General features: G+C 41.7%; 1 protein-coding gene across 3 annotated transcripts in view; it reads right to left on the bottom strand.

Annotated features, from left to right (window-relative positions):
* Positions 1 to 469: 469 nt before the first annotated feature.
* The window catches only part of polk (polymerase (DNA directed) kappa), a 101,820-nt gene continuing 76,186 nt past the window's right edge, over positions 470 to 26,103 (bottom strand). For all 3 annotated transcript variants that reach the window (XM_080189302.1, XM_080189303.1, XM_080189304.1), the window contains 7 exons: positions 20,006 to 20,172; positions 16,939 to 16,971; positions 10,916 to 11,012; positions 10,544 to 10,715; positions 7,940 to 9,100; positions 3,333 to 3,384; positions 470 to 1,013 (listed from right to left, as the gene is read on the bottom strand). In XM_080189302.1, coding sequence (XP_080045428.1) covers positions 929 to 1,013; positions 3,333 to 3,384; positions 7,940 to 9,100; positions 10,544 to 10,715; positions 10,916 to 11,012; positions 16,939 to 16,971; positions 20,006 to 20,172 — 1,767 coding nt within the window. In that variant the 3' untranslated portion in view covers positions 470 to 928. The remainder of the gene's footprint in view (positions 1,014 to 3,332; positions 3,385 to 7,939; positions 9,101 to 10,543; positions 10,716 to 10,915; positions 11,013 to 16,938; positions 16,972 to 20,005; positions 20,173 to 26,103) is intronic.

Raw genomic sequence — 26,103 nt, 5'->3', positions numbered from 1 at the left:
TCCCACAATCTGAAAGACATGCTGGTTAGGTGTATTGGCCAAGCTAAATTCTCCCTCAGTGTACCCAGACACCGGGATGTGGCGACTAGGGGATTTTCACAGAACTTCATTGCAGTGTTAATGTAAGCCTACTTGCAACATTAATAAATTATAATTTAATCATAATATCTTTTGTTACTTAATCTTCCAGCCCTCCATCCTATCACAGACATTTTTTGTTCTTTATGCTCCTTCCCCACTTCCACCATTTTAAAATCTCTTACATTTCTATCTTTCATGAGTTCTGATGAAAGATCATCCTGACCTGAAATGTTAAATCTATTTCTCTCCCCAGATGCCGTCTGACCTGCTGTTTATTTGCAGCAATTTTTTGTTCTTAGTGCAAGTACTTTTGTGAAACTGGACAAAGCCCAATCCCACCATATCAATCAAGAAACACCAACTCATCTAACATTAATATTTATTTTTTATAAAATAACACAAAATGTGTTTATAGCTGTGTGCCTTTTCAAAAATATATATTACAAATATATGAATAGTAATCTTCCTGTACAAATTTAACGAGTTTAAAAAATATATTACTATGAAATAAAGCAAGTCTTCAACATTTGTTTCTGTACCTTACAGGATTTAAGTATCCGAATTATATTTTTGACATCAAAACTATCAATTGCACTTAGTTATTCCATAATTATTTAAATCCTGTCTGTAGGAGTAATTATATATCACCTGTAATAGTTATAACTTATCCTTGATCATCTAAAATGTGTAGTTTAGATATCTTCAACAAATTGATAGAAATAAAAATCATTTTATATATTTAGTATATTCTGTTGTACCAAAGTGCTTTATAACATGTACTGTACACTGCTTTTTAACACTGATAATTCATGTAATATAAAATCAACAATTTGTTTTATTTGCTTATTTATTTAAAAAATCTATCAATGGTGTTTTTGGAACCAGAACATCTTGTTTTCTTGGTTGTTGGCTGCTGGGCTTTGGATCCAGTCCTAAAAACAATTTTAGAAAGAAAGTATTCGTAAGTATACTTGCAAACAACAAAGCATCAAGCTCAGGTGACTCAGTCTACATTTGGATTTGGATCACATTCAGATTTACACACAGATGAATAGAAAGGTGATGTTTTCTTCTATGCATTGAGTTTGATGATAGTGGTGAAAGGAGGATAGAAACTGATTACCTGTCCAACAAGCCAGGTTAGAGGTAGAGGAAAGAAGACAGCCAGGTTTGTATTTCTGTCACATCTACATTTGTTTGTACAGCAAATTTCTAATCTTGCCCAGGTTCATTTAGACGTAAATCATGAAATTAAGTTCCTTGACAGTTGAGCGCAGGTACACTCTTGCACATCATCCAGTGACCAGAGAACACTACATTGCACTGGTTGTGATGCAGAGTTTTCGCTCAATCGGCAAAAACATCAAAATAAACTTAGCAGATTTTTATAAACCGGTCTCCCCATCTACCAGCCTTAAAAAAATCAAGCAAATTCACCACTTGTGCTGTTGCCAATTGAGACCCACATGTCATTCCCCAAACTTCCCTCCAGCATTCTTAAACCATATTCATAGAAAAAATGTTTCCATAAGACATTTCTCATATTCTGAAACTAATTTTCCTTACTTGAATGTTGCTGAAAAAAAGGCATGTCATCAAAGCTTTTTACCTTGCACTCATCAGGACAGCTAGCAAGATTAACGAACTGGTAAAAATAACAACAGTATATACTGAATGAGAAGAGTGTTGACTGTTTGGCAAGTCAACTCTGATTATTAGAGGTTTGTCATGGAGAATGCAATATGCAACAGTTAACTGCCAAATTCTTGCTCAAAATCAAACCAGGTAGGCTGAATCTGATTGGTCAAGGCATTGCAATGGGGGATGAATCAGAGAACGGCTGTCCCCAAAGCTTTTGTTTATTTGGAAAAGGTGCAATGTGTGGACATGCTCCTTCTGCCTGCAAAAGACAGGGCCCAGTATGTGAATATATGTTGCTTCTAGGACGCGTAAGTGAGCCACATTGCAAACTCAACTGCGAATCTTAAATTGGTTTTCAGTGTAATTCTTATTTCAATCAAGATTGTTTAGCAAGTGCAGAATCATATAACGTTGGACATCATGTTTTAAGTTTTGCAGCCTAGGCTGGTTGGTGATGATTAGCACTTTGCCTATTGTGAAGGGACATGCTGTTTGATACAATCCACCAGTTGCTGGAATGTACATCTAACATACTTAGCATCACATCGGCGCTGAAATTCATGTGTGCTGGGCAGAGTGTCTTTTCAGCTGGATAGCAACATCCTATTAGTGGAGGAAACCCTTGGGCTGTTACTGCTTTTCTGTTCCTTACACACCTTAATGGGCTCCATCCTGCACTCAAATTCATTGGGGCAGTCAAATAAGCTCTCCTTCCTCAACGTGCTAATTGGGAAATCTGTCAATGAATTTTCTCTTTACCACTGTCTATCGCAAGCCTGCCTCCACTGGTCAATATATAAGTTGGCATCCTACAGTTTCACCCACTATAAGATTGGCCTTATTGGCAACCTTGTAAATGGAGCCTGAGTCATTTGCTCACTGTACACGCTTGATACTGAAATAGGGATAATAGCTACCCTGAGCAGGGTCACCACTCAGTGTATCATGTACTAACTCATGAATGAGTCCAAGATGCCAGGAATGTACAGCAAACATTGCAATTGCTTACAGATGACATCAAAGAGCAAGCTCCTTTGACAATTCGCAACAGGCAAAGTAAAGCCTATACTTCTCAATCTTGTCATGTTGTTAATGTTTCCTAAACTGTTGCTACCTTTATCTTGATTTATCTTGCAGGCTACCCTGATGAATGGAAGAGTAAAAACAGGAATAAAAGTATATGTCTCCTATTTTCAGCAACATTCAAGTTCTGTACTACTGAAAAATTATCTTTCCTTATTATTATGCACCAGACATGAAATGGTCTCCAATTCTCCTATTCATTCCAAAGGGTGTTAAAGACCATTTTATCCCAACATACAATTCAAATCTTGAGGTAATCATATAGAAGCAGAAAATGAAAAAAAAAACTTACTCCAGTACTTGTAGTGTCCCAAAAATAAGACAAGATGGAAGTAGTACAAAACTAAACAAAGAATATGTGCTTCCCATGGATAAAAACTGTAGAAAATACACTCCCAAAAATATTTTGAAACAAAGCCATAGTTTTTCATTAATATACTTTTCAGTTCAGGAGATGTAACTCAAAATGTATATATAACAGTTATAATCAGTAAAGGGGGACAACAATACTACCTTGATTATCTCACCTTTTTGTACAAACAATTGAATTGGAAGACGGTTTCTCTGATCCTGTCAGACCTACCAATTAAGAAAGAACATATTATCCTCTTCCCTCCTCACACAGGTTAAACAACTCATAAGAAATGCTTAGCATTCTATTCAAGCACTATGCAGAGCTGTAATCTTTTTTACAGTAATTGTTTACATTTGATGAGTGAAACATTTGTGCTTATCTAGTCGAAGAGATTCAGGACAGGGAATGGAATATTTTGTTACTTTATGAACCAGTGTTAGCCTCTAGGTCATGCATAACAGACACCCAGAAAGGAGAGTGAAGTTCCTTAAGCTTCATCGCCAAAAAATGTCAATCAACTGAATTTTTCCAAGTTGTCACAATGACTTATTTATTGTCACAAAGATATGCCCTTTTCTCGAAAAAACATTCAAATTTCAACTAATTGGAAAGTTTGCAATTTGAAATAAGACAAAACAAACTACTTAAAAATGCAAGGCCATTTACAAGTTGAAGGTGAAAAACAAACAAACCTTCAGACTCATCACTGTCTAAGGAAGAGATATTAAAAGGCATTGGCTGGATGTTGGAACAACGGCTGCCATAGGCAGACCCACCCAAAAATCCTTGGAAATACACAATGCATGTAGTCTAACTGGCCTGGTCACAACCACAGCGGAGAGATTGCAAGTGACACGGAGTGTTGAGAAAGTTTTCAGCAGAGGAAACAGGCTGAAAAGCTATGCTCTCTCTCTTCTGAGAAAAGTACTTCCTGGTTTAAGAACTTAACTCTCAAAAACCTATCAGTGAATTTGAGATCTCAATAATTACAACATCTACATCTGGACACTCTCAAAACCAGTTAACTCAAATCAATCGTGATGTTTAATAATCTATGCCTCAAGAACAAGCAAAAGACACTTAAATACATATTCTTTTAACCTTTTTTCCATTTGGACTCTAACTTCCCTTGAGCTGATACATATGTATACGGTGTCACATTTTTATTATTTATTTCTCAGAGTTCATGGTTAATAAATTTGCTCTTTCTTTAACTCAAGAAAATCTTGTTTGATTGGCTCTTTATTGCCCTCTACATAAATAAATACATTTTGATTTGGAAAAGCATATCCTCCTGAAAAAGAAATGTAAATCTGTGTTGTGATGAACTAAGTAGGTTGAATAGAGGGGAGGCAGTTCACCCCTCCTCATCTGGTCATAACATCATATAACATCTAGTAACAAAATAAAAGCAGAAAGTACTGGAAGAACACAGTAGGCTTGGCAGCATCTGTGGTATGAGAAGTGGGGTTAATGCTTCGAGTCCAATACAACTCTTCCTCAGAACTGAAGAGAGGTAGAAACGTGATATTTTTTGCTGTTGAAGGGGATGGGGTAGGTGGAACAAAATGGAAGGTCAGAGATAGGTTTGAGGTTGGGGCAAAAGTGCAGAAAATAGGATAGACATAATTAAGGGCCCTGTCAACCACAATGGAGGTTAAAAATGCTTGGCTGAGGAAAAACAAAGACATGTCAGAAGTACTGTTGTGGAAAGTAGCATCATCAGATCAGATGCAACAGAGATGGAAAAAAATGGGAGAATGGAATGGAGTTTAAGCAGGAAACAGAGTTTGAGGAAGAGCAGCTGAGGTAACTGAGTAAGAACATGGGCAGAGTTTTGGATTGCTTCAAATCACATTGGTTACCCTATCCACCCTCCATGGGAACAAATAATTCTGTACAATCTCATATCTTAGAGGACTCCATCTATGTGAAAGCCTGATGCAGTAGAAAAGTGGATTTCATCCCTCCCTGTTGAAACTTAAGCCTAGAGGTGAAAGGATAGGAAACTAAACCAATGTACCACTTGGTATTCCGTAATTCAATTTTCATTGCAAAGGAGCAAGAGAAGCATCACTTCATGAACGAAATTTACTTGTCGTTCTCAGCATCCTGCTTTGGATTCTTGTAAGCATTTTTGGTCAGTATCCGGAAATATTAATTTATTTGACCACCTCCTGCTCAAACTGCTTTCCATAAGAACATAAGAACATAAGAAATAGGAGCAGGAGTAGGCCATCTAGCCCTTCGAGCCTGCCCCGCCATTCAATAAGATCATGGCTGATCTGTTGTGGCTCAGTTCCACTTTCCCGCCCTCTCCCCATAACCCTTAATCCCCTCTCTTATCAAGAACCCATCAACCCGCTTCTTAAAAATATTTAGCGAGGCAGCCTCCACCACTTCAACGGGCACTCCGTTCTAAACCGCCTCCCCTTTATCTTGAGGCTGTGCCCCCTAGTCCTACTGTCTTTTTTGAGCGGGAAGAGTCTCTCCACCTCTATCCTATCCATCCCATTCATCATCTTATACGTCTCAATGAGATCTCCCCTCATTCTTCTAAACTCTAATGAGTACAAGCCTAGTTTATTCAGCCTCTCCTCATAGCTCAATCCCCTCAACTCCGGTATCAGCCTAGTAAACCTCCTCTGCACTCCCTCCAGGGCCAAAATATCCTTGCGCAGGTGCGGCGCCCAAAACTGCACACAGTACTCCAGCTGCGGCCTCACCAATGCCCTATACAGCTGCAGCAAGACCTCCCTACTTTTATATTCAATCCCCCTCGCTATGAAGGCCAGCATCCCATTCGCCTTCCTGACCACCTGCTGCACCTGCAAGCTGGGTTTTTGCGACTCATGCACAAGGACCCCGAGGTCCCTCTGCACCGTCGCCTGCTGCAGTTTTTCGCCACGTAAGTAATAGTCCTTCCTACCATTCTTCCTACCAAAGTGGACCACCTCACACTTGCCAACATTAAATTCCATTTGCCCTTTCTATTCCAGAATATCAAAGAAGGTTTTGAGAGGCCACTCTAATCATGGAGTTTTGTACTCTCAGAAAAGAAAAGACGCTTTAAGAAAGAGTACAAGACCCACAACAAAAAGGAGATTGTCATTGACTTCTGGAAGCGGAAAGGAGAACATGCCCCTATCTACATCAATGAGGATGAAGTAGGAAGGGTCAAGAGCTTCAAATCTTTAGGTGTCCAGATCACCAACAACCTCTCCTGGACCCCTCATGCCAACACTACAGTTAAGAAAGCCCACCAACGCCTCTACATTCTCAGAAGACTAAGGAAATTTGGCACGTTAGCTACGACTCTCACCAACTTCTATAGATGCATCATAGAAAGCATTCTTTCTGGTTGTATCACAGCTTGATATGGCTCCTCCTCTGCCCAAGACTGCAAGGAACTATAAAAGGTCATGAATGTAGCCCAATCCATCACGCAAACCAGCCTCCCATCCATTGATTCTGTCTACACTTGCCACTGCCTTGGCAAAACAGCCAGCATAATTAAGGACCCCACGCATCCCGAACATTCTCCCTTCCACCACCTTCCATCGAGAAAAAGGTCCAAAATTCTGAGGTCATGTCCCTGCTGCTGTCAGACTTTTAAATGGATTTACCTTGCATTAAGTTAATCTTTCTCTACACCCCAACTATGACTATAATAGTACATTCTGCACTTTCTTGTTTCCTTCTCTATGAATGGTATGTTTTGTCTGTATAGTGCGTAAGAAACAATACTTTTCACTGTACGGTAATACGTGACAATAATAAATCAAATCAATAACTATGTCACTGGGTATTTGAAACACTTCAGTTTTGTGCACCTTCACTTTCACAAACTTCCCTATACTCCTAAAAGGATTTAGTTATTTTCTCAGCCTCTTTAAGTAATTTACTGTCACTGACCTAAACCACATTCTCTCAGTTATCAATATTTGTCAAAGATCAGAGACACAAAAAGATAGACTTTACATAACATGTTCACCTCTGTGGCATAAAACAAACTTGCATCACAGCTCTCTGCTCAGCACACCTTGACAGCACATTTTTAAATTATCCCAACCCACTCACAAACAGGAAGGTGGTTTTGTGGTAAAGTTACTGTTTTAGTAACCCAGAGACCCAGCCTAACGTTCGGGGGACATGGACTGGAATCCCACCACGGCAGATGATGGAATGTAAATTCAATTGATAAATCTAGAACTAAAAAAAGCTAGTCTTGATAATAGCAATCATAAAACCATTGCTGATTGTCATAAAAACATCCTGCTTCAAGAATGTGCTGTCTTTACCTGGTTTGACCTACATATGATTCCAGACCCATAGCAATGTGATTGACTCTTAAGTACCCCCTAAAAAGGTGCCTAGCAAGATACTCAGTTGCATCAAACTGATACAAAATCTACAAAAATGAACAAAACTGGACTCACTATCCCAGAGATACAGTGTATACAATTGGGAGGGAGTTGCCATTGGAGTTCTCAGGACCCTGGATCCCACATCTCATGAAATCGGGTCAAACACGGGCTAGGAAATCTCCTGCTAGTTACCACCTACTTTTTCCCTATCATAAGCGAACATCCCTACTTCTAGTCTTACAATAGTTGGAGGGTTGTTGATTGAGCAGCTGAAATTGATTGAACCTAGGATTCAACTCTGAGGAATGATGTTGTGGGACCCAGATGGTTGACGCCCAACAACTATTTTCCTTTCTGCTAAGTATGATTCCAGCCATACTAAAATTGGACTCTTGGAAATATGATTGCTCACCTATTCCGTTCGAAGTGCATTCAGTCATAGCTGGCTGTGCTGGTCTTTCAGTTAGCTCCTGTATAACCCCTTGATTTAGGCAGATGTCAACATGCCTGTTGAACAATGATAGATCAGTTGTTTCTTGCTTAATGTTGCAAATTGGACAAACCAGGCCAGCCGGTTCTTGTAGATGAGGCGGGGCCCTTTCATGTGGTGGACTGGCAAGTCTCAGCGATGGATCTGACTGTTGCTGCATGTGAGTTCTCTGTATTAGCTGGTCAACTTGTGTAAAGGAGGGCACACCTAACATGCGAGTACTGGATTCTTGTTGACCAAATTGTTTCTCTCCCTGTATTGGATTAATAGATTTATCAGATAATTTATTGCACAATAAAACGTTATGGTCTGAAATTTCCTCTTTCAACATATCTTTATCCTTAGTGAGTTCCATGTTTTTTTCTACATTATTAGGAAGTTCCATGTGATATTTAAATGTGTCCTTCAGGTGAGCCTGGTCACCCAACTGCCCAATACAGCACGTCTTGTTTTTTACTGAGAATTCCCACTTGAAGCTGTTATTTTCAGTTTCTACTGTAATATTTCTGTAAGTTTTGGAAGGTCTTTCCTTGTATCCCATTCCTTTCTGTTCATTCAACTGATCACTTTTTAGATCTATTATTTTATTTTCCAAATTATTATCCAAGCCAAATGTTTTCTTTCTGCTTATATAGCTTATTTTTGAAGTATTTGGTTTGCCTGCTGTCTCTGAAACTTGAAAAGACTTGGTTACACATGGACACTCATCAGTTTGCTTGTTACATTCCCCTGAAGTTGGTATGTCCTGCATTTTGACACATGTTGGACTGATAACCTTTAATTCTCGGGTCAGACCACTGCCCTCAGCAACAGTGCCTCCAGGGATTGTTACTGTAGGTTTGCATCTTTCTTGTTGCTTCTTTGCAAGAACCTGATTGAAGAAGGACTGCCCTCGGTTTTCCTGGCACTTTTTATTAAAGAAACTTTCCCTTTTGGATGTCTCTTGAAGTTCTTCTTGATTTTTGACACCAATGTTGTCAGATTCAGAGGTGCTCTCAGACTTTCCAGAATGCAAAAATTTGATAATGCTTTTCTGGTGCGATCTTTTCTCCTCTTGATGGACAAAGCCAGACACTCGCACACCTGTACAGGATCAATGCAAAGGAGAAGTGATAACTCATCAATTTCACAGTAATGACAGTTTACTAAATTAAATCAATATAGATTAGATAAAATATCCTTTAGGTGCACATGAAAGGCTCAGAAATGTCTTTTGATTACTTATACAGTATATAAAACACAGTTTAATAAATTATCAGCTCACGGTGTGACAGCACAGCATATTGGGTTCACTGTTTGTTCAAGAGTTGAGCCAACGAGTCTGGGAACTTCCAGTTAGTGACCAACCATTTCCAAATGGGGAATAGAACGGCATAAATACAACTAAATAGAAGAAAAATAAAGCTGCTGCCACCCAACTTCTCCATCAATGAATCACTTGTGACATCAGGAGATCCAAAAGGGTGAAATAATGCAAAGTTTGTCAAATAATGTTCACAAATTCAAACTCGTAAATTATTGTTACCCATTATGTTTGCAAAGTCAGGGAGGACACCATTGTTTTCCACAAAGAAAATTTCAAAGGACTTCTGTCTTTCCTACCACTCTTCACAGGAACTGCGATTTGGGTCACATTCTATGCAATTTATCTTGCTTTTTATCTGTTTTCTCACAAATTTAGTTATTGGAGAGATACTCAGATTTCCCACTCTGGTAAAGCAGAAATGTGTAAATGATGGGCTCGCTCCTCATGATTGTCATTGCTATTATCTCTTTTCTTTCTTGTTCTCGCTGTGCTTTCTGAATTCTGCCGAAAAGTGTCACCCAATGAACCCCTCGGCTGACTGACCTATTTCTTAGTTCCAATATTTTCTGTATCGATTACAGATTCGTGACATTTTCAACTTTTTCTTTTTTTTTAATTCGTTCATAGGATGTGGACATAATTGCCCATTCCCAAGGACATTTAAGAGTCAACGACATTTCTGAGAGTCTGGAGTCACAAATACGCTGGACTAGGTAAGTACAGCAGATTTCCTTTCCTAAAGGACATCAGTGAACCAGACGGGTTCTTCATAACAATCGACAATGGTTTCATGGTCAACAGCAGATTCTTAATTCCAGATTGTTTTTATTGAACTCAAATTTCACTATCTGCCATGGTGGGATTCAAACACGGGTCCCCAGAACATTACCCCGAGTTTCTAAATTACTAGTCCAGTGACAATACCACTATGCCAGCATCTCCCCTTTAACTTCAGAATACAGCAAAACATTGGGTCTGGAAGAAATTTCAGACATTTCTTTGCTGCCAACAAACAAGCTGTTGTATATTTCATACTCTCTCATCATAGGGGAAAATCTTATACATGCAATAAATAAGACTTATTACTACTTAATCTATTTTTGTCACCATGTGAAAATGGACCAAAGGTTAGTCTTGTTAAGATTATGGAAGAGTATTATAAAACTAAACAAATGTTAATTACTGTGCATCTTTATTAAAAAATTCCTGCTGCGCATTACCCATAAGTCTCAATCTCAATGGCCGGGGATGCACACTATTAATCTCAGTCTTTAATAACTCTTGTGCAACAGCAAAAATCTCCTCTTCTTTGGAAACTGGTGATGGAACCGTGCAGGCCCTCGTCTTCACTTCAAAGTTTACGTTCTTCAATTTTAGAGTTACTGTTTTTCCCTACAATTTTAAAAGGAAGAACTCTTTTACAAATAGAACATTCTTTGAAACTCTTTCTCCCCCCCCACAAGTAACACAGACTTTTTGTATTATTAATTTTGTGAATTATGTTTAAATTATATTGTGCTAACAAGGTAAAATCATAGGTACACTTTGGTCAGTAGAAAGGGAAAGGGACTACAAAAAAGATAAAGCCGTACCCTTAGTCCTTCCTTCTGGAGATCTTCTTCAAGATCATGACAAAGATCACGGCATAAGCTGTACTGTTCTTCTGCTTTACTGATTTCATTGAACGTTCTGAAATTCAAAAGGAAATACTGTATCACATATGGTTTCCAGGATTAAAATGTGCACTGGGGAGATAAAGCAGATACCTTAACACAGGGTTTCACAAGCTTTTCTGCAAAACCCTTTTGACCTCCCAAGCGTACTGACAGAAACCCTGAGAAACATTTTCCTTATATTGAAGAATTAAACCACAGGAGAAGGATTATTATTTGATTCTGATTTATTATCACATGTATTAACATAGTGAAAAGTATTATTTCTTGCCGGCTATACAGGCAAAGCATATCATTCATTAAGAAAATGCGAGAGTGCATTTTCTTAATGCACTTGCTAGGGTGTAGAGAAAGTCATCGCTAGGGTGTAGAGAAAGATCAACTTAATGCAAGGCAAGTCCATTCAAAAGTCTGACAGCAGCAGGGAGGAAGCTGTTCTTGAATCAGTTGGTACGTGACCTCAGACTTTTGTATCTCTTTCCCACAAGAAGAAGGTGGAAGACAGAAGGTCCAGGGTGTGTGGGGTCCTTAATTATGCTGGCTGCTTTGCCGAGGCAGCGGGAAGTGTAGACAGAGTCAATGGATGGAGGCTAGTTTGCATGATGGATTGGGCTTCACAACCTTTTGTAGTTCCTTGCTGTCTTGGGCAGAGCAGGAGCCATACCAAGCTGTGATACAAGCAGAAAGAATGCTTTCTATGGTGCGTTTGTATAAGTTGGTGAGAGTCGTAGTTGACATGCCAAATTTCCTTAGTCTTCTGAGAAAATAGAGGCGTTGGTGAGCTTTCTCAACTATCGTGTCAGCATGGAGGACCAGGAGAGGTTGTTGGTGATCTGGACACTTAAAAATTTGAAGCTCTCAACCCTTTCTACATTGTCCCGATTGATGTTGACAGGGACATGTTCTCCTTTACACTTCCTGAAAACGATGACAATCTCCTTTGTTTTGTTGACATTGAGGGAGAGATTATTGTTGCCGCACCAGTTCACCAGATTCTCTCTCTCATTCCTGTACTCTGTCTCGTCATTGTTTGAGATCTGACCCACTATGGTGGTGTCGTCAGCAAACCTAAAAATCGAATTGGAAGGGAATATGGCGGCACAGTAATAGGTGTAGAAGGAGAATAGTAGGGGGATGAGAACACAGCCTTGTGGGGCACTGGTGTTGAGGATGATCGTGGAGGAGGTGTTGTTGCCTATTCTTACTGATTGTGGTCAGTGAGTTAGGAAGTTCAGGATCCAGTCGCAGAGGGAGGTGCCAAGGCCCAAGCCACAGAGTTTGGAGAGCAGTTTCATGGGAATAATAATGTTGAAGGCTGAGCTGTCATCAATAAATATTGCCCAATAGATACAAACATGCAAAAACAAACTTAAAGGATGATTCCATTATTATTATTAATATAAAAGTTCTGTTATTTAAAAAAATGCTTCCAAAGTCTTAGCTGTTTTTAACACCTAAGTGGGGGAACCCACTCTCTCACACTCCCTCACCCACACCCATCCCCACTTCCACAGTTCACTTGGGTGCCTGTGACTCTAGTTCGTCTCAGCCCCTATGGCCTTGGTTTCAGTTCTACCTGGGCTGCTGAGACCCCAGCTTCTGTTCTTCACAGGCAGCATTACCTCTGATTCCTCGGGCTCCTGCGGCCCCAGCTTTCACACTGGGACAGTTATTCTACCTTAGAATTCTAACTTTATATACATTTCCTTAAAAAGCAAAAATTTATCCTCCATTCTCTATGACAACAACCGAATTGTTTCCCTTTTAAGGATGCTTATCCTGCCACAGGATTGTTCAACTCCTTTGGTTCAATACTGAGGCCACCCCAGACAATCCTACTTTACTGTGATTAATCAATCCTCCACCTTCTCAATGTTTCTTTAACCATCTATTTTCCAAAATTCACTGGCTACTTAGTCAATAACGAGAACCAGAGTTTATTCTAACCAAATATAGGTGAAGTATAAGCAGTCCAATCCAGCATCAATGAAAATCCATGTATCCATGCTCACAATGTCTCAGCCAGCTAAGAGTGCACTATCCAAATGTCTTGCACACCCCTGAGCTGAGGTGTCACCACTGCCCAAGGCCATTTAATTCCACATTTCCTAAATTGCCCACTTTCACCTTACCTCACTTCCACTGCCACTTGCTGCCTCCAAACTCAGCTTCAAGGTTTTTCTTGCTGGTTTCCCAAGATCGAGGGGACGATTCTTCTCCAAAAATTCTAAACGTTGAATTTGTGTGAAAACTGGAGTAAATCACGCTAGTTTTTTTCAGCGGGGTTTTCAAAATGAATCTCCCGCACTCTGCACTGAAGAGGGCTCTAACATAAATCGCAGAGCCTACTCGTGCTGAAGAGGCTGAAATCAGCGCGCTGAGTGAGTGCCCACACATGCACCGATCTCCAGGTATCAGCAAACAAATCCTCCTAGCATTGAGATCGCTGGCCTCAACCTTCCATTGACATTGCTGGCCTCATCACTGGCCTTTTACTCCATCCACGGACATTACTGACATCTTGAACCACCACCCCTCCACAAGAAAATTGCTGGCCTTGCAGCCTCCTTATCCCCCACTGATCTCCCAGTCTCCCCATTCCTCCCACTCCCCTTCTCTCACACAGCACTGTGCTGCCATGCACAACTCTTCTTGCAAGCATTCCCCCTCGCTGAATGAGAACCTTGAGCATTGTACCCCCTCCAACTGGGCACAGTATCTTTTGAGTTCACCCATCAGCACCTTTGGAGATGGCTCACCCTCTATTGAAAACAGGTAACTTGTACATTATTCACAATGATTCATGATGGTCCCAAACTGACTGCACCTGGACTCCGTTAACAAGCCAGAGCTGTATATAAGCTGCAATTATGGACACGCAGGCAGCCATTTTTCTTCAGAGCCATCAGGAAGATGGCTCTGAAGAAAAATGCTCCCAGATTTTTGGAGATTGAATAGGCCTGCCTGCTAGGTATAGTGGAGGAGAGGGGCCAGCTGCTGTACCCCACTCAGGGCTTCCAAGGGGTTGCGCAGCAAGTGTCTTATGGGAAGTAGTCACATCTGCTGTGAATGCCTGGACTCTGATCCCTTGGTCTGGAGAACAATATTGCAAGAAAATGGAAAACTTTCTTTGGGCTACAAGGGTGAGTGTGCATCCCATTCCGAAACCTGTAGATGTGCTGTGCTTACAATGTCAAACCATCCCCAGACATCCCAAGGGCAGCTAACAACCCCACCTCCAAAACATTTTAGTGCGTCTCTGCCTCGGTCTCTGGCCTCTGCACTGGTGTCATCTGCAGATAGCTCTTGTCCCCCACGAGCTATCCTGGCAGCCTGGGCTAGTGTTCAAAGAGCCGAGGGATGTCTGACTGCCTCAGTATGAAGTTGTCATGGATACTTCCTTGGTGGTGTTTACAGACCTGCATGATGTTTAGTTGGTGGTTACATACGATTTGAACATTGTGGGAGTGGAACCCCTTTTTGTCAGTAAATGTTACCCCTCACCTCATGGGGACTGCAGGGTGATGTGTCCCCCATTCACTGCCTCCTGCAGTGGTGGCGAAGCCTGCAGCCTGGCCTTCTGCTGACCCTGTCCAACATCAAAGTGAATGACTGGCCTGCCCGGGAAAACAAAGCACCTGTGACTGGCAAACATTGCGGACTGAGGCCTAAGAAATTCCAGAGGTTGCCACTGGGTGCCTGAAACAACCCTTTGGCATAGGAATTAAGTGCTGCCATCACCATAATTTCTACTGGTAGTGGGTGGCCTCCCCTCTGCTCAGGAGCCAGGTGTGTGGGCACCTCACACGCTGAACTATGTCCTTAGATTGGCAGAGCTTAGAAGGCACATGACCTCTGCTAGCTCCTCCAATGATGTTCTGGTCTGGCACTGCCTAGGCCTCCACATCCTTCTTCTCTTGGTGACCCTTTGGGAGATAGCCAGGAGATGGAAGAGTATCAGCTGCAGCCCCCTGCCCTCCTTCCTGCGGGCCTGCCACTGGCTGCTCCTAGAGTGGCGTCCTCTACACCCTCCACCTCCTGAGCTGCTGCTTCCTCGTCCTCAGTCACCACCATGATGGCCAGCTCGAAATCAATAACCAAAATCCATTCTGCAAGGTTGGAGTTAGACAGCGAGAGATTGATAGATACAGCAGCCCATGGTGCACTCCATCCCCCACCCAACACATCCCTGAAACCTCAGCAGTCAGTCCAGTCCCTCACCACATTCCACAGCCAGAACAATGGAACATCCCAGTGGCTGCAGACAGCAGCCTGACCAACATTCAGTATCGGACCCCACTTCACCCCACCAAGACTACAAGGAACATCATTGGACCTGAGGACAGCACTTCCAGCTCTCCAGGAAGTGTCCCACAGGAAGCAGAAAGTTTCCAGGCCCTGCCTCCAAACTTTCCTGAAATCCAGGGGTTGCAGCTCCACACAACTTACTTCCTTACTCCTAGTCAACGCAGCCACGCAGGTCCCAACTTTTATACAGCAGTGTAATCCCCACCAGTGTGACATCACACCAGAGAGGGGGGAGATGTGGGGGGCAGAGATTCTAGTCACGCACCCACTGATTAGATGTTAAAGTATGTAAATGCGTGCTAATATCAATTACGCTGATTTTCAGTGTGGATCCATCGATGCCAAAAAACCTAGGCACAGAGGTCCAGACACCCAGTGTGAATCAACCATCACTCAAGTCTCCCAGCCCGCTGCGCTAAAAAAGCAGCAATGGAATGGGAGAATCACTCCCCCCCCGCCTCCAATCTATACATGGTTTACCTCACTTAAAATTCTGCCATCCACATCCTAATCTACACTGTTCTGTCCACCCATTAACTATGTCCTTGTCCATCTTTATAGAAGAATAGAAACCCTACAATGCAGAAAGAGGCCATCTGGCCCATCGAGTCTGCACTGACCACAATCCCACCCAGGCCTTACCTCCATATCCTACACATTTACCCACTAATCCCTCTAACCTACACATCTCAGGACACCAAGGAGCAATTTTAGCATAGCCCATCAACTTAACCCACACATCTCTGGACTGTGGAAGGAAACCTGAGCACCTGGAGGAAACCCATGCAGACACAAGGAGAACATGCAAACTCCACACAGACAGTGACCAAGCCAGGAATCGAGCCCAGGTCCCTGGAGCTGTGAAGCAGCAGTGCTAACCACTGTCTACCATGCCGCCTATCTGCAGTGACTCTTTAACTTCTAAACAGCTGAATTCCAAATCTTTATCCTCATTTGCAAATTCCTAAATGGCCTTGCTTCATCCTACTGCCTCAATCTCTTCCAGCCTTATATTCTATCTGTTTTCCTCATCTCCACCATTCATAATAAAGACTTCAACATTCTCAACCCCACTCTTTGGGATTCTTTCCCTGAATTCTATGCCTTGCTACTTCTCACCTTGCTTTTAAAAACTTCCTGAAAGCCTGTCTCCAAACAAAGTTTCAGCCACTTTCCCTTGCGCTTATTACTGCTCAGCAAATGATTCTTTTCTATGGATTCCTCGGCCACTATGTTAACACAATTATTTGTTGCAACCCAAGTTTTCATGGAGCCAGGTTTTAGCAAAGAGTTTAAGGCTGTACACAGTGGTTAGCACTGTTGCCTCACAGCTCCAGGTATCTGGGTTTGATTCCTGGCTTGGGTCACTGTCTGTGTGGAGTTTGCACGTTCTCCCCGTGTCTGCGTGGGTTTCCTCCAGGTGCTCCAGACTGTGGGAGGAAACTGGAAGATGTGCTGGTTAGGTGTACTGACCCAAACAGGCACTGGAATGTGGCGACTAGGGGAATTTCACAGTAACTTCATTGTAATGTTAATGTAAACCATACTTGAGACTAATAAATAATAAACAAAATCAGGAGCCATTATAAATAATACTGATATGCAAAAGCTGTGAAGGACTTGAAAAGACTCACCTTTCTGTGCTCATACTCTTCCGATCACCATCTCTGCAACAAGGAAAGGCATTAACAACAATATTATTTTTTCTTAAATATGTAAGTTAACATTTGGAGCTATTTGTTTTAAAAAATTGCACTAACGATTCAATTTGGGGTAGTTTTGCATTGGCGTGCACCTAACCGCTTAAGGGTAAATAAAGTCATTATCTGTTCATATGTTTACCTTAGTTTTGACTTATAATATTAATGAAATTTCTGAGGACAAGGTGAAAGGTTGATTACTATATTAGTGACAGGATTGCACTTCCTATCTAAAGCAGCTTTTTGCTATTTTCCTCATTTTTGTTTAACAAATCATTTAATTTTTGCCATCCACTATTTACCAGCTGATAAAGAGCAAAAGATTTGTTTCCTGACCTGACAACAAGATAATAATAATAAAGGATGAGGAAAACCATCTTTGACTGGCATTAAGGTCTGTCGGATGGGTGAACTATCCAATACAAGATTGCAGAATAGTGATTTTATTTATTTACTCGGCATTATGACCATAACCAACCATCCTTAAGATGACGTTGGTGCATGTAGTACACTTCAACAGCCTGGTATGGCTCACCCTCCAATCTTTTGAGACAGTAATTGTACTCTGCTCAAAACCATTCCAAGCCTTAATGGAGACTGAAGTTTCAAAATGGTGAGCCACAGAAGTGCAATCCCATTTCCCTGCTAATGGTTTGAATAATTAGCTGACAGGGGACAAGAGTGATCATTATCTTATCCAATGATTCCATTTCTAGTGGTCAGATTGCTCCTCCAGCGCTGTATATTATTTGGGAGTATATAGGTCAAGCAGGGTCAATTATGTGATGTAGTTTATTGCATAAGAAATAGGGGCAGGAATAGGTTGTTAGGCCTCTCAAGCCTGCTCCACCACTCTCTAAGTTGGTCAATCTTGATCCACTTTTCTGCATGTTCCCCCATAACCTGTGATCCCCTTGTCGATCAAAAATTTAACTTGGCCTTGAATATGTTCAGTGACCCAGCCTCCACTGCTCTCTGAAATAGTGAATTCCAAAAATTAAAAACATTCAGAAGAAATTACTCCTCATCTCAGTTATTTTTAAACTGTGCCCTCTAGTTCTACATTGTGTCTCTAGGGGAAACATCCTCTCAGCATCTACCCTTTCAAGTGTCCTCACAATTCTTTGTTTCAATAAGACCACTTATTGTATACGAGTAGATCAATAAGATGTCACACAAGATGTGCCGGTTAGGTTGATTGGCCATGCTAAATTACCTTTTATTATCAGGGAAATTAATAAGGCAAATACGTAGGGTCACAGGGATAGGGCCCTGGGTGGGATTTTTGTTGGTGCAGGCTCGGTGGGCTGAATGGACTCCTTCTGCACTGTAGGGATTGTATTCTACGATCCTCACAGAAATGCAAATCCTTTGATCAGTCCATTCATGTAACACATTAAATATTCTTCACTTCAGAGGTGAGCTGGATTTAAAACACATGAGGTAACAGTTGCAGTCAATGGGCAATATGATATTACCTATCAAATCCTGACAGGGGTTTCAGGCCCACACAATGCCCAATATCCAGAATAACTTGACCCAGAAGTACCTACAGCATTTGGAGCCTGAGTTCCAGTTGTGCGTTAGCTTCAGTTTAATGTAAATAAAGGGAAATTTTAAGCACCTGAACAATGCTCCAGATCTTCTCCTCAGCTGGGTCAGTACCCTTCGTGCAGCTGTTTGAAATTTTAATGTCTATGAAAATAATACTCATGACAAATTCCAGCAAATGAAAATCTTCATGAACTCATGTACACTGGGTATTCAGTACGCATGTCCTCAGTGCTTTTTTAGTTCATTCTTGGGATGTGGGCATCAATGGCTAGGCTAGCATTTGTTGTCCATCTGAATTGCCCTCAAGGTAGTGATGGTGAGCTGATTTTTTTTAAACCATTGCAGTCCATGTGGTGTAGGTACATTACTGTGTTAGGGAGAGACTTCCAAGATTTTGACTCAGTGACACTGAAGGTATGGATGGTGGGTGGCTTGAAGGGAAACTCCAAGTGTTGGTGTACCCATGTGTCTGCTGCTGTTGTCCTTCCAGATAGCTGTGGGCATGGGTTTGGAAGGTGCTGAGGTGGTTTGGTGAGCTCCTCCTTATTAATGGTACGTGTTCTTTACCGTGTACAATGGCAGGATTCCAAAGACACTGAGTTCCAATACAAAGTAGTTTGTTCTGTTGCAAAATGCAACTGATTGCCAAATTATAAGGTTGCGATAACCTCCTTGCTTAATGATTTCCTCTCCTCAGTCTTTGATAATATTAAGTGTCCCAAACCAGAGAAATGGCATCAACTTCCTTTCTGGATCCTCTCCCTGTCCAGAAGCACCCCTCAACTGGTGAAAACCCCAGCTCTTAATTATGATCTTCAGTGAGTAACGACTCTCAATTCACTTTGAAGCAGGACCTGGTTTACTCTTAAAGGGACACAGTAAATAGCGACATAAGGAAGAACCTTTTTACACAGTGATTAGGATCTAGGATGCATTGCCTGAGCGTGGAGTGCGGGCAGTTTCTAAAAGGAACTGGATAAGCATCTGAAGAGAAAGAGAATTACTGGGCTACAGGGTAAGTGCAGGTGAGCAGGACCTGCAAAATTACTGTTGCAGAGAGCTGGCATGGTAATGGCAGAATTGCCTCCTATACTGTAGCCATTCTACGATTCTATACCTTCAGCCACATTCCTCAAGCCACTTCCTTTAGTGTTCAATGACCAGTTTCCTTCAGTGAAACAGTGCCAGATATAGCACTGGATGCAAATTGCTTTTGAAGGAGGCTAGCATTTAGGGAATGATTTAGCATGTAAATATATTCAAAAAATTAAATACAATGCCTTCCTTTGTTTCGTAGTCCATGGGGCAACTTCTTTGATATATTCATTCCTCACCAAGATCTGTGCTATTTTTTGTTGGTTTAAGGCTTATATAATAGTAAAGCTTGCTTTTGCCATAAATACACAATTAACATTTAACAGGCATGGCATAAAACAGTATAAATTACCTTTCAAGGTGGGTCTCACCCAGACCAAGTGAGACCTGTAAAAAATGATGCCAGGAGCTCTCAGAGAAGAGGAGGGAAAGTAGGGCCCTCTGCTGGTACAGTTCGGTGCATGTGGTGATTCCTAATGCATTCAGCATTTTTTCTGTCACTTTTCCTATACCAGGTACCTATAAAATAAGAGAACCCCGTAAAACAAGTTTAGTCATATGTACGTAATATCACAACAATAAGATATATTTATATAGTGTCTTTGACGTAGTAAAATGTCCCAAGAAGCTTTCCAGGAGCACAAGCAAACAAAATCTGACAGTCACGTAAGTAAATGTTAACACAGATGGTTAAAAGTTTGGTCAAAGAATCTTCAGCATTTTAAAGGAAAAAGGTAAAGAAACGGAGAGGTGCTGGAACAGAATTCCAGAACCTAGGGTGTATATAAATGATTTGGAGGAAAAGGTAGATGGTCTGATTAGTAAATTTGCATAGGGAGTAGCAGATAGTGAGGAGGATTGTCAGAGGATACAGCAGGATAAAAATCAGCTAGAGACTTAGCCCAGACAAATAAGGCGATGCGATTTGGAAGATCTACTGCAGAAGCAAAGTATACAGTAAATGGTAGAGCCCTTAGAAATATTAGCATACAAAGGGATCTAGGCATGCAGATCCACAATTCCCTAAAGTTGGCAACTCAGATGGACAAGGAGGTCAAGAAGGCGTATGGCCTTCATTGGTCAGGGCATTGAGTGTAGGAACTGGAACGTCCTAGGCCACTGCTACACAAATATCAAACATGCCTACCGCTCTATCGTGAAGGCTGTGCTCCTGCTCCTGGCTTAAAAGCAAAAACTGAAGCAGGAGAATCTGTCAAAGAAATGTTGATCTGAGGAATCAGACGATCTCCTACAGGGCTGCTTAGAGCCACTGGACTGGTCAGTATTTAAAAACTCTGTGACCAGCCTGAACAAGTGTGCCACTACAGGAACTGAACTTCATTAGTAAATGTATAGAAGACTGTGTGCCAAAAAGGCAAATCTGCGTGTTTCTCAACTGGAAACCATGGATGAACAGGGATAGCCACTGTTTGCTGAAGTCTGGGTCTAAGGCATTCAAGTCAGGCGGTCCTGATCTATACAAAGCCAGATACAGTCTAAGGAGATCCATTAAAGATGCCAAAAGACAGTACTGGACTAGGCTAGAGTTCCAGGCTACCAACTTGGACTATGGCAAGGTCTGCAAGATTTAACAGTAAGATGAAGGTATGTAAAAATCACCAGCTCCAACATACCCCTCCCTGATTAACTCAATGCATTCTATGCTCATTTTGAGCAAAAAGTCAGCAAAAGCACGCCCCCCACCCTGGAAGCCTCAGATGAATCTGCATCTGTGGTCACCACTGCAGATGTCTGAGCAGCTTTCTCGAAGGTCAACTCATAGAACATAGAACATAACAGCGCAGAACAGGCCCTTCAGCCCACGATGTTGCGCCGACCAGTTACAAAAACAATGACCCACTAGCCTATACCAATCCCTTTTCATCCATAAACCTATCCACAGATCTCTTAAACGCCCCCAAACTAGGCGCATTTACAACTGCAGCAGGCAGGGCATTCCAATCCCTCACCACCCGCTGGGTAAAGAACCTACCCCTGACATCCGTCCTGTAGCTACCCCCCCTTAATTTAAAGCCATGGAAAGCAACTGGCCCAGATGGGGTACCCAAACGAGCACTCAAATCCTGTGCAGATCAGCTGGCAGACATCAACCTCTCTTTACTACAATCAGAGGCCCCCAAGTGCTTCAAGAAGATGACCATCATTCCAGTACCAAAGAAAAGCCAAGCAGTGTGCCTTAATGACTATCATCTGGTGGCTCTGATATCCATCATTATGAAGTGTTTTGAATGTTTAGTCATGGCACAAATCAATTCTAGTCTCCCTCTCAACTGGATCCTGAACTTCCTAACCCGCACACAACAATCAGTAAGGATAAGCAACAACACCTCCTCCACACCAGTGCACCACAAAGTCAGCCCCCTAACTATACTCAAACACCTATGACTGGTCTGTCCAATTTCCCCTCCAACTTGATTTTCAGGTTTGCTGATGACACCACTGTAGTGAGTTGGAGCTCAAACAATGATAAGACGGAGTACAGGAATGACTTAGAGGAACTGGTGCAGCAACAATAATCTCTCCCTCAATATCAACAAAACTAAGGAGATTGTCATCAAAATCAGGAAGCATAGAGGAGAACATGCCCCTGTCTACATCAATAGGGATGAAGTGGAAAGGGTCAAGAGCTTCAAGCTTTTAGATGTCCAGATCACCAACAACCTGTCCTGGTTCCCCTCCCCCTCCCATGCTGACACTACAGTCAAGAAAGCCCACCTACGCCTCTACTTTTGCAAAAGACTAAGGAAATTTGGCATGTAGCTCTGACTCCTCAACTTTTACAGATGCATCATAGAAAGCATTCTTACTGGTTGCATAACAGCTTGGTAAGGCTCCTCCTCTGCCCAAGACCACAAGAAACTACAAAAGATTGTGAATGTAGTCCAATCCATCACGCAAACCAGCCTCCCATCCAATGACTCTGTCTACACTTCCCACTGCCTCGACAAAGCAGCCAGCATAATTAAGGACCCCGTGCGCCCCTGACATTCTCTCTCCCACCTCTTCCATTCGGCAAAAGATACAAAACTCTGAGGTCATGTATCAACCGACTCAAGAACAGCTTCTTCTCTGTTGCAGTCAGACTTTTGAATGGACTTACTTTGCATTAAAATGATCTTTCTCTACACCCTAGCTATGACTATAACACTACATTCTGCACTCTCTCCTTTCCTTCTCTAATGAATAGTATGCTTTGGCTGCATAACTTGCAAGAAACAATACTTGTCACTGTATACTAATACATGTGACAATAATAAATCAAAGGAAAATCACGTTGCAGCTGTATAAGACTTTGGTTAGGCTGCATGTGGAGCATTGTGTACAATTCTGGTCACCACACCACCAGAAGGATGTTGATACATTGGAAAGTATGCAAAAGAGATTTACCAGGATGTTGTCTGGTTTGGAGGATATGAACTATGAAGGAAGGTTAAACAAACATCATTAGAACGTCAGAGGATGAGGGGAGTCCTGGTACAGGTTTACAAGATTATGACAGGCTTAGATAGAGTGGATAGTTGGAGTCTTTTTCCCAGGGTCGGAGTGTCAATTACTCAGGGCATAGGTTGAAAATGAAATTAGGAAAGTTTAAAAGAGATGTAAGGGGCAAATTTTTCAGAAGGTGGTGAATACCTGGAACACGCTGCTAGAAGAGGTGGTGGAAACAGATTCTATAACAACATTCAAGAGGCACCCAGACAGATACAAGAATAGGCAGGGTATAGAGGGATATGGACCATGTAGAGGCAAGAAAATATTAGATTAGGGAGGCATCTGTTTTGGCAAAGACTTGGTGGGCCAAAGGACCGGTTCCTCTGCTGTATCGGTCTTTGTGTTGGCAGCTGAAAGACAGATGCTGAGGGGAGACTTGTTAGAGGTCAACAGAATTATAAAAGGCGTAGACAGGGTGGATAGTCAGAGGCTTTTTCCAAGGGTGGAAGTGTCAATTACAAGGAGGCATGGGTTCAAGGTGAGAGGGGGAAAGTTTAAGGGACATGTGCAGGGGAGGTTTTTCATGCAGAATGGTGGGTGCCTGGAATGTGCTGCCAGAGGTGATGGTAGAAGCAGGCACATTAGCAACATTTAAGAGGCATCTAGATGGGTACGTGGAAAGGGAGGGAATAGAGGGATACAGACCAAGTAAGGGCAGAATTTTTTTTTAAGTTAGGGCATCATGATCGGCACAGGCTTGGTCTGTCCCTGTGCTGTGCTTTACTTTGTTCTTTGTAGTAATGGCCACCAGCAGGACAGTGATTAACACAGGATACTCAAGAGACCAGAATTGGAGGAATGCAGAGATCATGGAGGGTCATGAAGAGGATGCAGTGATAGGAAGGGACAAGGGCATGGGGAAATTTGAAAACAAGGATGTGAATTTTAAAACAGAGGCGTTTTTGTCCCAACAGCCATTGTGGGTCGATGAACTTAAGGCTGCGTAAACAGGTTTTACTGAGAGTTAGGATTCAGGCAGCAGATTTATGAAGAACTCAAGTTTATGAAAAATAAAATTACAATATTGTCCCCTGATTCTGGCTTAGTAGACACAATTTACAGATATTTAAATTACTTTCTTCAAAACCCATCCAAATGCTCCTAAATTCTTAACTAAACACTACGAAATATAATTAGAGGTACAACTACAGTTCGTTACAAATGAGAAACTGTCTGATAAATATTGAGATACAGCCAGTTAAGTTCTGGTAATTTACTGAATTTCAATAAGAATACAACAAATATCAACAAAAACAGAACAAAAGGACTTAAATGACTACCTTAAAGTAATGGGAAACGTTGCTTATATATGATATAATACATAAACCTCTGTTTATTCATATTTTTAAAAATAATTATTTTGTTTACTTTTCTTCCATTTTCGGTTAAGATCCATTCCATGCTTTTCTGCTCTTGAAAGATGTATTTCGATGGTTAGGGTGGCTATTCATCTTGTTGTAGGTTATTAAACTGTAGGGGGCATTGCACACCAACACAATGCTGTCTTCACCCCAGTGGCTATGTTCGCTCACAATAGAATGGCAACCCATGAGAACAGCTACATTCAGCTGATTTTTCTGTTCATTATTCCATGTGCACTAGCAGTCTCCCTATAATGCCCCAAACTTTAATTGTCATATAAACAGAACAGGTCAGATTGGAATTCCAATGTCAAGGAATTTAGAAATCTGGTATTGGTTCCATTTCCGAAACACGCTGCTCTGAGAATTCTACAATATTGCACATCTGTACACAGAGACATCACTCTTAGTATACTACGAGCTAACCTTTCACAGTGTTGCTAATATTAAGTCAGAGGATGTGATATTTAAGAAGATCAGGAACAATATACCACAAAATATATCACTGTGTGACCTCTTGAAGGTCAGAAATCATAATTGTTTTAAATATATGTGCAGTTCATGCAGAGCTCAAGATGTCAGCTCAATACTGAGGGCAGTGAGACCAAGTGCTTAAATCTGGGATTTTGGTGTGCGAGGGGATTCAAAGGGGAGATCTAATTCTAAAACCGAGCCCAGAATGCATTTAACATTAACTATAAAAGTAAATGTTAGTTTCTTTCAGTCTTAGTCACGATAAATGAAATCACTGCCCAGAGGCACCTGCAGGACACTTAATTAGGTAACGAGTTAGAGCTGGTTCACTAGCCAGCAATGACTGACTCATTGGATTGGAATCCCAGCGAGTTTAAATACAAGAGGTTTAACACACACACCACACAAACTAAGTCACACAGAGGTGCAGCTGGAGACTGAACGCAAACATCTTGGAATTTGCTAAGTGAGGGAGGAGTTGCTGCCTGGCTTTCAACAAAAAGGAATCATCCAAGAGGGGGAGCTAGAGGCAGCGAGACCCAAAAGCTGGAAGGCATTAATTAAGACCTAATCATTAGGTGTACATTGGTGAGTTTTAGGTTTTCCTTTTTTTTTGAACAGAATCAATTCTCCACTGGAAACTGGCATGAAGCTGATTATCAGATTGAAATTAGCATTTCAAAGTGATTAGCAGTACCGGGACTGTATTCTCCAGGCCCGCTAGGCCGACATTCAGGTGGTTGCGGGGCTAGCCAGCAATCAGGAGGCCGGCAATGGGATAGGTGAAGCGTACTGAGCAATGCTGCCGGCCTCTCGGGCAGCAATAAGCCCTGCCAAACACTTACCAGAGTGAATCAGTGGGGCACTCTGCATACTCAGTGTTGGAGATTCGCTCTGATAAGCACACCCAAAAAACAGGTTGGAAATACTTCTGTTTTCCCCCATGTTGGGCACTTTTTTTTGGGAGAATCCCAGCAATGTCTTCAATTTGAAGTGGATTAATTGATATCAATTTTCTTGCTGGTGTTCCTAACTACACTTAAACATAGAACATTACAGCGCAGAACAGGCCCTTCGGCCCACGATGTTGCGCCGACCAGTT

Source organism: Carcharhinus amblyrhynchos, chromosome 5 (assembly GCF_965287045.1).
Source record: "Carcharhinus amblyrhynchos chromosome 5, sCarAmb.v2.hapA, whole genome shotgun sequence".
In the NCBI taxonomy this organism is placed as follows: Eukaryota; Metazoa; Chordata; class Chondrichthyes; order Carcharhiniformes; family Carcharhinidae; genus Carcharhinus; species Carcharhinus amblyrhynchos.
The sequence above is the reverse complement of the archived record's forward strand: the minus strand, read 5'-3'. Positions and strand labels throughout refer to the sequence as shown.